Source organism: Meleagris gallopavo, chromosome 7, assembly GCF_000146605.3.
Source record: "Meleagris gallopavo isolate NT-WF06-2002-E0010 breed Aviagen turkey brand Nicholas breeding stock chromosome 7, Turkey_5.1, whole genome shotgun sequence".
Taxonomy (NCBI): domain Eukaryota; kingdom Metazoa; phylum Chordata; class Aves; order Galliformes; family Phasianidae; genus Meleagris; species Meleagris gallopavo.
The window spans coordinates 25,266,640-25,283,234 of NC_015017.2; the positions used below are offsets into that span (position 1 = coordinate 25,266,640).

General features: G+C 37.6%; 1 protein-coding gene across 2 annotated transcripts in view; it reads right to left on the bottom strand.

The window, feature by feature from the left end:
- The window catches only part of MYLK (myosin light chain kinase), a 125,019-nt gene that overhangs the window by 81,733 nt on the left and 26,691 nt on the right, over positions 1 to 16,595 (bottom strand). The window contains exons 6-10 of one of the 2 annotated variants that reach the window (XM_003207685.4): positions 15,785 to 15,821; positions 12,927 to 13,498; positions 11,375 to 11,578; positions 10,251 to 10,385; positions 5,370 to 5,522 (exon numbers count right to left, since the gene is read on the bottom strand). In XM_003207685.4, the coding sequence (XP_003207733.1) occupies positions 5,370 to 5,522; positions 10,251 to 10,385; positions 11,375 to 11,578; positions 12,927 to 13,498; positions 15,785 to 15,821 (1,101 nt within the window). Of the gene's footprint in view, positions 1 to 5,369; positions 5,523 to 10,250; positions 10,386 to 11,374; positions 11,579 to 12,926; positions 13,499 to 14,606; positions 14,639 to 15,784; positions 15,822 to 16,595 lie in introns of those variants that run through there. The other variant, XM_019617231.2, reaches the window with a different exon arrangement.

Genomic DNA, 16,595 nt, shown 5'->3' on the forward strand with positions numbered 1-16,595 from the left:
ATTTTTTCTCTCAGCATCTCAGCTTTGTTTTGCATTTAAAAAAAAAAAGCAACTCCAGTCCTTCAACTCATTCTGCAAGTACTCATCCCTTATTTGCATCCAAATTTGTTCTTTTTTACTGGAAATGGTTTATATCAAGAAGTAGTCTTTAGAGAACACCACTTATATTGGTGGCACAAATCCTAAATCATTAAAATCTTCTACATGTTTTGCTTTTGTCCCTCATTTTTGTTCTCTAGCTAGTATTGTGTTTCATGTTTGAGTCTGAGTTGCTGAAAGAAGGCAATTTATTAAAAAAGAAGATCAGTTTTATGAGGATTACAGCTGTTGTTGACCCATGCAAAGCACTGGACCAAGAACTTTGGGACGCTCTTGGAGGCACTGGGACAGACTTTCTTTGATAGTTAATATTAGCTCTGCTTGTGACAGCTTACCTCTCACCTTTCAACAAAGTAACAAAAAAATAAAAAATGCCTAATTTTCATAGAACTCTGAACCAATTCTTAATCATAGCCAAGCAGTTCTACCAGGCTATTAGTCCAGAATATCTTTTGGACATTTAACAAGATTAGACTTGTATATTTTGGAAAGACTTTATAGTTCTTTATATTTATGCTACACTTCAAGTATTGCAAATTATTTCAAACAAATATTGGCTTTGAAAAGCTATCACAACTATTTCATCACTCGAGACAAGTTGGACATCACACTTCACTTACCTCAGACAGAAGTATATCTCAGAGAAACACAACTGTTGCCTCTCATATAAGGATTCAAAGAGAGGTTGCTTATTGCAGTGATTACCTTCTTAAAACGATTAATGTCTACAAGAGGTCATTATGAGATAGAAAGGAAAACAACCCATGATTTAAAGAAAGAGTCTCTCACCAGTGGAAGAAAAGATACCTACCTGATAGCCTTTCTTTCAGCTGGTTGTATTGTATAGTTCCACTTACACCTAATAGAGGAGTGACAGGAGCAAAACAAACTGTTTTCCCAGAAAGCATCTCCCTCTCTTCACTGCTTGGGTAAACTGGTTACTAGAGCAGAGACTCTGACAGGCTTCCAGGTGACTCTAATCTGCTTGTCCAGTGCTCAATGAATGACTACAGTAATCAGATTACAAGGGCTACAAGCTTCCTAACATAGACACTCATGCTGGGGAAGCTGCACTATAAGAAAAAATAAATGTGTAAACAGAAAGCAATTAGGGAGAAAGGGGAACAGATGTGAAACCAGGAAAGTGAACTACTGTCAGGGAGGGAGAAATGAGGTCAAGAGGCAATGAGCAGAAACAACAGTATTTGCTTAATAGTGTTTGTTCACTGAGGGAGGCAGTGCTAGGCCTGTATTCAAGACAACAGTGTACAAAAGACTAGCACCAGCAAAACAGGTCTGGGAAGCTGCAGAGCACTAGAGCCCCCAGGATTACCGTGGCTCCAAGTCTGTGCTGCTGCTATCACCCAGGCTTTGTGCCCTCCCTCTTGAAACCAGAGATGCTGCTGTCTAGAAGAGGGAAGCTTGGGAAGTCCACATGATGAACGAAGAGCTTCAGTAGATCAGATATTCTGCAGTAGTGCAGAAGTACAAGACAGAAGAACACACTCCTATTAGTCAGCCCTCAGGTAACAAGCGCTTCATCTTTATATGTTGGAAAAAGGAAATAACTGCTTATTTTACTTGCAGAGTCTGTTTGCAAAAGAACAAAAGCTTCCTACAGATGATATTAATTCATCACAGCACAGTAGTAGATGAAATCCATCATATGCCCCATCTCGCTTCCTGATCTCCCTCACCTTTGTAATCTTGTGTTGCACACCCAGATATTGGCGTTTATAACACCTTTGCTAGAGATGGATCTCGCTGTTGTCCCCTGTCAATGATTAGTTAACTGATAGAGACAACAACATATCAGAATGCTTATCTCAGGTGTGAGGCAGATCTGAAGAACAGCTACTATCCCTTGGAACTGACCTCACTTCCAATTACACCAATTATTAGTACTGTTATTAGTACTGACTCATTCTATGTAGGTTCAAGTCAATCAACCTCCCCTTCACAGTTTCCTCTTCATAAAACAAAAAACAATCCCCACTAATTTAAAAGTTAAAACACCTTGGCAAAAAGTTGATTAATATTAATATTCAACCTCAGTTTCCCCATCAGTGTATAATCACTGTCAATACATTTCAGGTGATCTGAATGTACTCTGCATCTGCCTTTTAAAGATCTGGCTTTTTTTTAAATGAGCTGCACGGTGTATTTAGACAATTGTGTGCTTAATTTGATATCACCAAACAATAGGAAGAATGTAATATTAAATGGGAACAACAACACTATTGCCTACTTTGCACATATAATAACAGTGACAACTCAGTCACTCACATACTATTTAGAAGCTTACAGAAAAACTCGCACATCAGCCCCACAGCTTCCTAAACTCCATTTTTTCTATGTATGGAAACTGATGTCTAGATTTAAATGGAAAAAAAAATCTAACATTTATAGAGTGCCAAAAGATAGTGCTTCAGGAACAGGGAGGTCTGTCACTAAGCATTTGAGTAATCTGGATAGTTTCTCACATCTCAGCATTTATTTATTTATTTTTGCATTAGACTGATTAATCTAGCATTTTATCTGCTAGGTTCACTCTCAAGAGTTCATCTCTAACCTGTATCTCAGCTTTAAGAAAACACGATCAGAGAGAAGGTGTCAAGATTCAATTTAGTCTGCTTAGTGTTTCACGAGATCAGAATTAGCTTCACTTTGATTAACTCACTTTCTTCAGACTACCTAATGGACCTATGCCAATTCAGTCAGCCTGCTTTTACTTAAGTGATCTTCAGTTGAATGATTAGCTTGAATATGCTTAATTTTTAAGACCAGAACATTTCTTATATAGAATAATGGAATAGTTTGGGTTGGAAGAAATATTTAAGATTATCTAGTTCCAACCCCCCTGCTGTAGGCAGGGACACCTACCACTATGCCCCATCCATATGAAGGGCGAGATTTTTCCAACAAGATTCCAAAACTCCACGGCAAAAATTAATTGCCTTGAGGTTTTTTCATAGAAAACCACGGAATGACTGATCTTGCTGGGCACTAGGCAGAATTTGTACTGCTTAATAATAGGGAGGCAAAATTAATCCAAGACTGATGACTTAGAAGGAACGTTTTGCCACAGTACAGAGCTAGATGCAAAGCATAATGAAGTACTGGAAAAAAAAATCTCCCTATCTTTAGTAGGGCTTGGAGGAGTAGCTCTTTATAGGCCTTTCCCTTATTTCCTTCATAGGAAATAAATATGGTCTTCAAGATGTTGTTTCCTATAATGATTCCACGGCTTTCCTCTGACAAAAACAAAGTAACACATCTTTTGAAGGACAAAGAAAGCAGGAAAGATCAGAAAGAACATAAAATAGAGCCAGAGAATACCTGTAAAATCTTAGCAGATATAAGTATGTTAACGCCCTATCATTCAAACATGAGACTTCCTTATTTTTTCCCCTTTAAAAAACCATTACTGACTATCCTTCCAGTCAGGATTGGACTTTTCTGAGTTATCTTTGTGCTTACTTTAATTTAGAAGGTGGAGCTTCTTGCTTTTGAATAAACATACTGTGCTTTGCTGTCCAACAGACAAATCACTCTAGGTAGAAGTTCTGCCCCACCACGAGATGCTGAATTAAAACATCGAAGCCAAAAACAGCAATATGAAGTGAAATGCAGTCCCAGACAGAGTCAGTGAGGTGTCCAAGCACCAGAGCAGCAAGTTAAAGATTCAGGCTTCTGACAAGGCTCAGATACTATAGCAAGATGATTAATTCTGTCTTACAGTAAATACAAATAGATTTCAGGTATTTCTCTATAGAGAATTTCTCTAGCCATGAATGAACAAACAGCACTGCATGAAACCTGAAAACTTTAAATAATGTGGGAGATGAAAAGGAAGAGATGAGTTACAATTCAGAAACAATTTGTATGGACTTTATCCCAAAAATCGGTGTCTGGTCAGGAGAGGATTTATGAAGTTCTCTCTCTGTACATACACTGATTTCCTGCTGTAATCTCTGCAAAAGCCAAGCGTTTAGAGAAGCCTTAGCTGCAGCATTGAAGATCTTGAAGAAGCCTCAAGACAGTAAGTATTTGGTATGGGATCTGATGGAAGTAAAAGAAAAGAGATTCGGAAATCAAGATCTTAAATTTACTACTTCTGTCTGGTAAATCCACATCACTCTGAGTCTTGGGGAAAGTTACTGTAATCCTCATGACAACAGGAACATAATGAGTTTTAGGGAGGAAGTGAAGAGCTAGAGCTGTAATGTACAGCCTGTCATGAGCGTTCTCAGTTTTGTGTTTTTCCCTGCACGCTCCATGACTCTAAGAAAACAAAGTGGGATGCGAAATGGAGGAATGAGCTCTCCACTGCAGAGTAATTGCAACAATGCAGCTTTTGAGCCCTAGACTAGCTGAAGTACAGGAGGGATTCAAATCAGTGCAACAGTGACTAAGTAGCTTGAAGTAGCTCAGACTGTAGAACTCTCAGGAAAAAATAGGTGACTTGTGCTCCCATGTTAGCATTGTACGTAAAATAATTCTGATTTGCTTAGTAAGAGAGGGGCTGTCTTTTTGGATTCTGTGTCTCAGTGAAGAATCAGCAGGTCCCATATCAATGACTGCTCCCTTGAGATGGATCTCTTGATTTATCTTAGCTAATCCAGATGAAATGCTTTGGAGAAATTATAAGCAGCAGCTTTGAGAAGAGATTAGGTTCAAACTTATTTTAAGTCAATATTTTCTTACTTTGTGTCCTTTTTTTGGGGGGAGGGGGTGGAAGGAGGGTAGAGTAGGTACTGCATTTCCAATTTTGTAATCAGGAATTTAACTCATAGATTAACCAGAGTTGCTCTGTTTTCATTTTAAGCTTGCCTGGTGTTTTAAGTGGATTCATATAAACTAAATAGGGGCAGGTATATTACTGAAGTGCTGAATCTTGGTATCCTAGAGTACTTTTCTCACCTAACTGCCTGCACTGACTTGGGGCAGGTATTATTTGTCCTAGACAAATTAAATAATTCCCATGGCGACTGTCACTCATCAGTATGTTGCAGAGGCAGTGACAAAGTATTATAACTTTGAGAATAAAATAACTTGCAGATGACAAATACCAAATCTAGTCCTGAATCTAGTGGGAGGTGAAGTCTGATCATGTGCAGCCATGAAATAACCACCAAAATGAATACCAGATGACATTATAAGAACAAAGAGCATAATGCTGTAACTGTAACAACTGTACAATTTATCCACTAGATTCTATCAGTATGGCTGTCATCACTGCAGTAGTTACAGCAGGCTGAGATACTCACCTTTGACTGTGACCTGAGCACTGCATGATGCCCGTCCTGTGGTGTTTTCAGCCAGACATGTATAAATGCCATCATCTTCTGGCAAGGCATCTTGGACAGTCAATTTTGCAACTCCAGCTTCGAAAGTGGAATGGGCATACTGAATTGGTTGTTCTACAGACAGATAGGAAGAGAATTATCCTAATGCATCAATTGTAAGCTTGAAAAGCACTTCTCATTTCCTCTGAAATCTGGATGCTTAACAGCAATCTATATATTAGAGTGCAGAGCCAAATGCTGCTCTCAGGTTTATCTTTGAATTCTGAATAGATTATCTTTCAGACAGGTAAGAGATGTCTTGTGTGTTTGCTCAAACATTGCCTATATATTGGACTTTGCCTGAAACAAGATATTGGCATTGCTGCCCCAATGTACAAAATCTGCTGGGTGTGATGAAGCACTTGAAGTTCCTTAAATCACATATTTTGCAACAAAAGACATTCCAAGAGAGGCAAAAAGATCTGTGATGGAGCCAAGAGATTGATTTACCACACAGTTAATCTACATTGGAGCATATACAGTCTGGTAGCAGACAGGTACAGTCTGGTCGACAGTGACATAGCTATTAAGAAGTACATTTTGAGAAACTGGTTCTGTAAACTGGAATGGAAAATGCTTAGATGTTAATGTAGACTGGTTAAAGTTGCCTTGCTGTTGTTTCAGAAACAGTCATCAATCTCAGCCTTTCTGAAATGCTTCTGCAATCTGTTTTCTCCATATTAAATACTTTCCATTACTGACTCATCATTGGTATGCTATGCTTAAGAGGGCCTGATATCTGCTCACGAACACCATGCTGGAAAGAGAAACTAGCATCATCTGAAAAGAGGGTGAAACAGACATCTATCACTTGGGAAATCATAATCAAAAGGAAGGTTAAAAATTAACTTCATTGCTAAAGTGACTTTAAAAAAAAAAAATCAGGACAAGAAACTCTGGGGATTCTCAGAACCAGTTCTGCAGTATCAGAAGGATAAATTAAACGATAGCCCAGATTTTTCTCTTATTTCTGATTTTCAGCACTAAAAATATTTAGAGGCAGTTATTACCTATGCACTTTCTGCTTATGAAATTTTATTCTGAAATACATATACACCATGAACTTGATCCAATATTTGAAAAATAATATATAATTCATATGATTTCTTCTAAATGATTTTTTTGTCTTACTTGCCTTAGAAGTTACTTAAGTTAGCAAATGGTCTACTCATGAAAAACTGTGTTGAACATTTAATCAACTGCCCATAAAGCTTCAATTTTAGAATAAACATTCTTTCATAGATCATATTTGTATTACTAGTTCCCTCGAGCTCCCTTTCATTCAACTGAACAGACTGTTGTAAGTCTTAAGTCAAAATATGTATTTTTGCATAAAAGAATAACATTAGCATTGAAATACGTAAATGCAGAGCTTAGGTCTTAGCAGAGAAAGCTTTCTGTAAGAGAGCATGTGGTGCTTGACTGCCTTTATGGTCTGAATGTAGAGTACTTAACATGATGGGAACGCTGCCTGGGATTGTTACTCTGAACGGTGCCTAATGATATTATGATGATAACCAGGTCAGAAATAAACTAAGGGATAAAAGATGCATCATCATAACAAAAAAAAAAGCACAAAAATAGGATAAGTGTTCTTTGTGGAAAAAGAAAATGTTCTCCTTCAATACGTCCCCAAATGAAAATATAAAAATTTGTCCAGGGGTATATATCCTTTCTCACTGCAACTCAACAGAACAGTAACTTTTTTTTTTAACCATTGTTCAGTATTTTGTCTTTTCCTGAGACCCTGGAAAATAATAATAATATATCTGCCCTGAGGAATAACCTACAGCAATATTATAAGTTATGTCCATTGTACTTATAGTTTGATCTAATAAAAACAATTCTCCCAGTAGTGAAATGTTCCCTCCTCTAGAAGCAGAACAGTCTAATCTCCATGACAGTTTGGCAGCAGAAACAATAACAAAAATACCTTACTTGTGTGGCATGTTATGCCAAAAGAAGGGAAAATTTCCCCCAGCTCATTTATTAAAAGCTTTCTGGGAAGATCATAAAGCTATTCTAAAACAAAACACTACTCGGAGAATTGTTCTGTTAAAGTTGTGGTCCTATTGTTTTTAAATTCAGCAGAAAGATGTTCAACTGGAAAAAGAGAAAGGAAAGCACTACGGAAAGGAAGACATTTGAAATACTGTGATACAGGCTTTATTCCTGCAAATTAAAAAGAGGTTACTAAAAATATTTCAAGAGGCTAAAGTAAATTGAAGTTGTGTACCAAAGTACTACCACGCAGAGAATGTGAATAAATTTACAATGGCTTGGTGAGGTACTACAACAAAAGAAGCTTGCTTTCAGGGAATTTGCCAGTAAATCAGTAAAAATTCTTTGAGAACAACTTAAATTAAAAAGTAGAATTAGAGCAACAGGACAAAAGAACTGTCTTTTAAGAGTTGGAAAACAGCTTTAAATCATATAATAGAAAATAATCCACAGTTCAGCCAAGCTCTTATTTCTGCAGTTTGGGTGAATATGGAAGCAAATCCTTGTCCACACAGATAGTAAGAAGTAATTAATGACAATGCACAGCTTTTGTTTTGGTTAACCCAAAAGAGAAGTCAGTCTACACAGTGGCTTGGAAAATGTTTTATATTTGCATGCAGCCACAGCTGCTAAAATAGTAGTATCTACTACTGTGGATATTAATACGAGCAGTTTGTATATGTAGTTAGCCAGTAGAATGAATATCTTTGCATTCAAATGGAGATCACAGCAGCTAATTTGATAGTTATGTAAAATAATGATCCTAGGTAGGTACATGGAACTATCAGCATTAAACTACTGTCTATAATCCATTCAAATTTGTATTGAAATTGTATATAAAATGTTATGTATGACAATCACGTGCAAGACAGAAAAGCATTAACGTATAGTGATATATTCTAGGTTTCTAGAACGAAAGAAGTATGCATCCATCTTTAGAAAAATACACGATGTCCCTAATTTTTATTATTATGATAGCCTATTGTACTTCTGTACCTCAGAGTCATTACTGCCTTTTGATTTAAGAACAGAGTTAATGCACTGGCTTTCACCTACAGAACCTTCCATGGTTTGAAATCCAATGATTTGGGAAAAACTGCTTATGCTTCCTTGTGATATTGATCTGATTGCAGTTGGAAGCTTGGAAACAGTACAAATATGGTTATACCTGACTAGGTGCAGGCTCAGCTGAGGTCAAAGCATAAAAAAAATGTACTGAAGAATGGCAGGATGGCACGATGCATACTGAAGACCTACAGGAACCTGTACTTAATGATCTCTAGGCTATATTTTTTCCAGGAGACAATGGTTTTCTAGTTGGTAAAGCTACATCAATGGAGATGTGTGCCTGCTCTTGGAGCTTGAATGCCATTTGAGACATGAATATGCTCTGTGTGATATGGAAGACAACTAGCTGTTACTACATCACTCATGATGAAAGGAATTGTGTATGTGCATGGGGTACCCTTGGAACACAAAACTGAAATAGATGACCCTTTTGGTAGGAGTTGCTCTTTCTGTGCTGCAAGACACAATTCTTGAGTTGAGGATTCTACTGCAGTCTGCAAAGGAGGAACTGCTGAGTAGACAAAGAAACAAATGATTTCCAATGGGAGAATATCAGAGCTTTCATTCACATATGTTTCATGTTGTAAATAAAGCAGTGGCCTTTCTATTCTAGATGTAGAGCTGTTGGGAAGGAGAACAGGCCAGGCTGTGGGAACATACCGATCTCAAGGTCATTTGCCATGCCACCCTTTTGAGTTATTCCATTTACTCTAAGCAGTTTAAGAAAAACAGAGATCATTTACAAATAATTCATTTTAAAACAATTCTGGAGGAAATAGCTTTATGGTGAAGCATGCCCTTCTTTGTCTTTAAATCACACATTAAAAGATAGGGAGAGTTTGCAAAAAATCAGTTGTGCTTCAGGAGTAACAGAAGTGATCAAGGGTTAAGAAGAATAAAATCTGTTGAGTGTTTAATAGATATGACTCCGAACAGAACGAGTCCGTAGTCAAATCATGTAATCTGTGAGTACCTGAAATTATTTGGAATCTAAGCAGAACACAGATGTTTGAGAACATACTAAGAGGGGACCACTAAGGAAGCTTCCATGTTCAGTTATTTAATTACAGCATGGGAGGAGAGCCTGAAATTAAAAAATATCTTATTTTTTTAATTGTCTTTTGATAAGCATTCCTGTGCAGCATTGGAGTCTCAAGGAAAATCCTTCTAGCAGACAAGGAATGAGAAAAGCTGTGATTTTAATATCTTGGGCATATAGATAGTAAAACTAATTATGACCTGGTCGGGTGAATGACAGGTGAAATCAGGCATTTCTCTACAGCCTTAAGGAGTATTAAGGCACTTAGTTTGCTTATAATGTATTTTTTTTCCTGCAGGATCATGGTGACAACCCACTACCCTCAGAGCAGAGGTTCATAACAAAGGAGTAGCATATCATGGGATTCAGCATACAGTAATTCAGCTTTTAATAGCAACACAGACTTTGTTGCAGCAAAAAACTGCATTTAACATAACCCAGGAAACTCATAAGCATACAACATTTTCACTAAAGCCCCTCCTAGACATACTAGAAAACTGCAGTAAAACAGAAAGGTACTCTTAAAACCTATCCCTTCTTCATATTATGTGCATATAAATAGATTTTCTAGTGTACTACCTTATAATGAGTTAATAGTCCAGTATTCACAGCCATGCTATGTCCTGATCAGAGCGACATTTGAGACAGAATGTAAATGGGTCCATGTATGTATTGCATAACAGAAGATTCCTTACCATTGAGAAGCCATGTGATCTCAGGCACAGGTACACCTCCTACACAGCACTGCAGCACAAAGTCTTGCCCTTCACTCACAGTGCATCCTTTCAAGACACTGGAAAAGCATGGAGCGACCTCTTCAACTTTAGACCCTTTAAAACCACAATGAAAATAGTTTATTTAGCCCAAATTGACAAAATTACTTTTACCACTCCATAATGTTTTCTAGGCACACTTAGGTGACATGGCTGAGGTAATAGAATAAATCCATGTCAACCAGGAAAAATAAAAGTCCACCTATTGCAGTCAATCACAAGAGGGGATATGCAACACATTGACTGAGAGCTCAGTGCAAGGAATATGAAGAATAATTCTCTTCACGTGTTTTCTCCCAGAACTTTCCCAGTTTTCCCTGTTTGGCAGTGAAAAAGGGTGACTTAAGGATGCTGCTTACAGATGTCTCACGAGACAGAAAGTGGGAGTATTTTGGATATGCTAATTTAAACTCAGGCACAATAAACAGAGAAACATTGCATAAACATGATCATAGTTCCAGACAAAAACCTAAAAGTAGGTGAAAAATATTAGAATTTAGGACAGGATTTCCTAAGAGGACAACAAATATTTCAACAGCCAGTAAGACGGTGCTTTCAAGCTCAAAATTATTTGCTGCTGGAAGCTGTACTTGAATTTGGCAGCATGCAATTCTCATTCCTTCACTTTTTTTCTTCTTGGTTTATTGCACAGGATCAGTCTGTACTCACAAAACATTTCAGATATGCAGTGTCTTATAGAAATGCTAAGTAACTCTGAGAGAACTACATGCAGAACAACAACAAAATCTTTGGCAACTTGTATCAAATACAAGCACTAATGTAAAACGCTAGTGGGAACAGTCCTCCCTATGTTCAAAGCATTTGATGAGATGGTTTTAGTTACACAAACAACAGAAACAGATCAGAAAGGAAACTGATGTAGGAAATGGTTTGCCAGCTATTTGTCACATTAGTGACAAAACTAGAAATCAAAATTTATCTGCATTGAGAAATTCAAGTAAGAGTTTAGCACTGACCAACATCTGACAAGATAGGAAAAACCCAGCCACAATTTTCAAAGTGAAGATGGGCTCACGCACACTTACTTTTGACGGTTAAAAACCAGCTGGTGGAAGTTTGGCCTCTGGGGTTGAAAGCTGCACAGCTGTAAGATCCACTGTCCCCCAGGCAGGCTTTCTTTAACCATAAGCAATGAGTTCCATCTTCTTCATAAATTTGAACACCTTCTCCAGTTTTAATAGGTGCACCCTCCTTGAACCACTCCACATCTGGTTTTGGTTTCCCTGAAACTAGACAATCAGGTATTTGATTTGTGTTTAAACAAGTATTCTCCTTAGTGTAATTCAAGGTACTTCAATAGGTATAATTTACACAATTATAGAAACTTCAATGAGTATAAGTGATATACTGAACTATCTTCAGAAAAGGACAGTTTGATATTTCTGATCCTCCAAAACGTTTCAGCCACTCCAGCTTTAAAATAACAAATGTTTGGTAACTGAAAAAATCCACAAGCTTTTCTATGTGAAAATTGTTCCTCTAACAAGTCACACACACCTATACACAAAAATGGATATTAAAGAAAAACCATCACCACCACCATTCCTTCCTCTCCTGCTAAGTTGATTTTTCTGAATACCTAGCAATACTTCACAGACCATAGTACCTATCACTGAAATTGTTATTGTGGTTGCTCATTATGGGAATCTACAGACTGGATACAAGAAGGCTATCAGTATATACAGATATGTGAAAAGAGAGTGCAAAGAAAATAGAGCCAGGCACTTTTCAGTGGTGTTCAGTTATAGGGCAAGAGAGTATGGGAACAAATTGAAACAGAGAAGGATTTGTTTGAATACAGAGAAACATTTCCTTATTGGGAGGCTGGCTGAATACTGGTACAGGTTGCTCAGAGAGGTTGTGGAGCCTCCCTTCTTGTAATATAGTTTTTCCCAGCTAAAGTTCAGATACAGAGAGAGGAGACAGCATTCTAAAACAGTAAACTTTCAGAAGCAGAAAAGCAAAACAGCGATATATATCTTTACTGTCTGCTTTTCTTGTATCAGAAGTCTGGAAAGCCAGACTGGTTCTAGCAGTGCTCAGGGAGGCAGTAGCTATAATGGGTAAGAGGAGAGGAATGGCTGCCAGAAAAGGTCACCCACACCAACCCCGATTTCTCTTCAGCAAGCAGGACTTTCAAGGACTTTCACCTTGCTGATATTCCTTCTCAACTCAAAACATTTCATCCGCTGTAACAGTGTCTCAGCCTGGAAGGAAGGTCCATACAGTAAGCGAGGGCAGGAATATCAGCAAAAGAGATGTATAATACACTGCAGAAGACCTTTTCCATGGAGAGCATACAAGGGTAGAAGAGTCTCTTGCACCCTCGTATAAGAAGTCCTTAAACTACTCTCCAGAAATAGTGGCATTGATTACATCTAAGGAAACATCAGAGAAGGCATGGATGCTACTGTATGGAATTATTTGAAAATTTCATTGAGTACTGTGGAAACATGAAATTCATTATTTATTTCCAAAATCCTTTAGGAGGAGGGCAACTTGCAGAGGAGGAAGTGCTTTACCACACAGAAGGGGAACCTGACTAACTCTGGGGCTCTAATAACTTTCACCCTTTACCTTTGCTCTTGAATTTAATCTCCTGTCCTTCTGATGCTTCCAGGTTCTGTGGGCAGCTCTCAAACTGGGGAGGGATTCCCAAAGGCTCTCTTTTTTCCTCCTTTACAGTCTTCCGGGCTCCAGCTCTGTTTTCTGCTTCTCTACTCCTTGGACTTGCTTGTCCAGTCAGAGATGGATTTTCTTGAGTTGTCATCAGGGGCTGCACAGTCCTTTTCCTGTCTTCAGCCTGCCTGATGAAAGTAGTCTGGGGTTCTGCCTTTGGTTCTGGTTGCACTTTGACAGCTTGTAGTGTGATGGTGCTTGAAGTTTTCTGTAAGACCTGAGGCGCCTTGGTTCCTCTAGATTCTTGAAGAGGTGCTACATTGGCTTCTTGGTTCTGTCCCTGCTTAACATCTTTGGCTTCTCTGGAGATGTAAAAGGTCTCTTTCTTTGCTGATACCCTGTCTTTGGTTTCAACCATGAGTTCAGTGCTGCTAGATTTTAGCTCTTTAGCAATCCCATTGCTAGTTGCCTGTTTGAAATCTGAGTTTTCAATAGCTTTAGTAGCAAGCATTGTTGGTTTTGGAGGCATGCTGAAGGAAGATGATAAGTTTACAGATACATGACTAGTTATTATAAATACTAGTTATTATAAAAAGTGATATAAATGTCCAAACCCTGAGAAGAAAACTGAACTGATCAGCCTTTAGTAGCAAATGTGCTACTCTTCTTCAGACAGATTAAAAACGGTAGAAGAGGTAAAATGAAATTGTTAATTAAATATGATTAGTGATCAAATATTGTCTGAACTGAGAAATTCCTGATTACAAATCCTCTGTTCAGGTTGTACCAGGTTGTATGCGAGCAGATGTTAACCTTGCCTGCGCTGCTAGAGAAAAATTACTTAAGACTCTACAATGTTCTTAATGTTATTAAAGTATGTAGTAGCATTACTTCAGGCCATGTGTATTTATAGCTTAAAACACTACATAAAATAGTTCCTTAAGGAGAAATTGAAATGTTAATTAGGCAGTGAATTTACTGTTTCTAGTTATAGTCTTGTAAATTAGGTGGTTTCAAAAGGGGACTAATCAGTAAATTTGACAGAAGTCTAGGGGAGCAACAGGGGTCAAAAATTAGTTTGTTATCAAAAAATAAATTGATTGGATGTAAAAATATCAGTTATGGCTTCATTAGTAAGAGTTTCTCACAGTTACGGTGGATTTGCTGCTCTGAAATTGAGGCACAATATTACTGAATAATTAGGGACTTGAATTTAAATATCATAAATTGAAGTTGACATCCCTTGACCACTAAGTTGTTACCCAAGTGCTGTGTCTGTCTCACACTTCCAAAAGCATAAATATATTTCCAAGGCAGAATTGGAACATATTTGAAATACTAAAAGCCATTTCTAATCCAGATCTGCTTTACTATATGTCACTGTCTTTTTCCCAGGGAGATTCAGGATATTTATTATGGTACTTTCTTCACTTAGAGTTAATTGTACTAGAAACTTAATGCACATGAGATTTACTGTTACAACACTAAGATTTTTATTTTACTACTCTAAGATATTTATTTTACAAAATATCCTTCATCCATGAGTGTATAATCAATGGGTTTACAGATGGCGTATATATATATCCAGGAGCTTGGCTAATATAATTTATATTGGAGTAATCAGAGAAAGTCACTCACCCAGTCCTGGGCTCACGAGATGAACTCCAATGGAGCAGATCTCCAGAGAGATCCTTCCCCACTGGTAGTCAGCTCTTAAATGGGTCTAGGAGAGGTGGAGCCAGGCTCCACCCCTTCCTGCAGCACAGGTGATTTGCCTTCACCTGTGCTCCTGTGGCTGACTCATTGCTTGCCTCAGGTGATCAATCAGAGGTTCAGGCCATGATTCAGCAACCCCATATACATGAGTAAATGATGGAGCAGACAAAAATACTCTGGAGAACCCACACTACATAGGGAATTCTGGCTGCAGAAAAACAGTTATATTTGCACTAAATTTATTTGAAAGCATGTTCCTAAAAATCACACAAACCTTGAAACAAGATAACATGGCATTTTCAGATCTATTTTGCAATGGACATGAAGTCAGGACAATGTAAATGTGTACTTGTGAAATTTCATCGAGGGCATGCAAGGACAGATTTAACACCCTAGAGAATATAAATCAACGGCCCTGAAGGCTTAAAGCGTGTTATACAGTCAGATTAGAGCATTCCATTTCTGCATTTTCTATCTATGAGGAGAAGTAATTGTATAAATTACTATGATTTTTAAGAAACTATTTTAATATTAATAATCTTGACTAAGTCCTAAAATGTTGATTTGCTTGTTTCTTACTACTTTACCCTTTCTTTTGTAATTAGTTTTCAGACAACATCGAAGGCCACGGCCATAGTGTGTTTTGCTTATGACAGCAAGGAAGAACCTGCTCAGCACTCAATGTGTAGGTTTTTGACTCAAAAGTTAAGTAAATAAATAAATGATTTGCTAGTTAGAACAGAGCATATATACCAATTATGTGCGAATATATGTGGGTGTCCACACATAGTTTTTCTTCATAATATATAAATATCTGACTATATGGAAGCTGTGAGCATAAAGCCATCTAAACTTTGCTTAGCTGAACCAGACCAGCACTCTGTATTTCAGAGTTTAGCCATCAATTCCACCAACTATTTCATATTACCAGAAGACTTGAAATTGGCACTATCTCATTCCAAGTACACATTTTCTAACTTCCAAATAGACTGGCCCAGAGAGATTTATCTGTATGAGGAAGGCTCATGCAATAAATGTTGAAATTACTGCTGAGAAAGAACCCCAGTATATGCTGGGAAAGAATCCCAGTAAAAACATACCATATTGGCTGAGCATGGGTGTCAGTCTTATCTGGACCTGGAATTAAGAAGAAAAGAAGAAAAGAATATATAACTTACATATAAAATACCATGCATACCACTATGTAAGATTATACATGAGATTGCATAGTTTAAAAAGTAAATTCAGTACTTCTGAGCTACTTGACTGTCTGCTCGCATTTTGCAGCAATTCCTACTACTTGATTTAATCAATAATGAAAGAATTAGGTATTATATATAGTGACTAGGTAACTGAAATCATCCAATTAGTCAAGTTCATTGCAAGAGAGTGCCCTTTTTACTGACCTGCACTAATCCCAGAAAGAATGCGTGCATTATTCATAGTTGTGGTCAGCATCTGAAGCAAACATATACCACAGACAACTTTGTGACCCCAGTTCTGCGTCATCTCTAATAGCAGATGTGCCCATTATACAACAAAAAGCCACCCACTTCAGGGAGAGCCAGTAAGGATCCAGTTCCATGTTTTTTAAAAAATGGCTTAGTGTACTTAATGGCCCTTTTTTCTATAAAATATCAGTAGAACAGGCAAGCTGTAGAGGGTCTCTACAATGGCCTCATCAGGTTGCAATATACAGATAAAACATAGAGCTTTAGTTGATAAAGGCCAGTAGTAATTCTGAGGATCCCAAATGCAAATCTTATTGTTATTTATATTGATATCTTATAGAGTGATAGCACTGATGTGAACCAAAAATTCAAATGCAATATTTTCCCTGTTTCGCAAACACAATTTTGTTTCCCAAAAGATAAATATGCACCCAGTGTCAATACTCAACAAATAACAAAT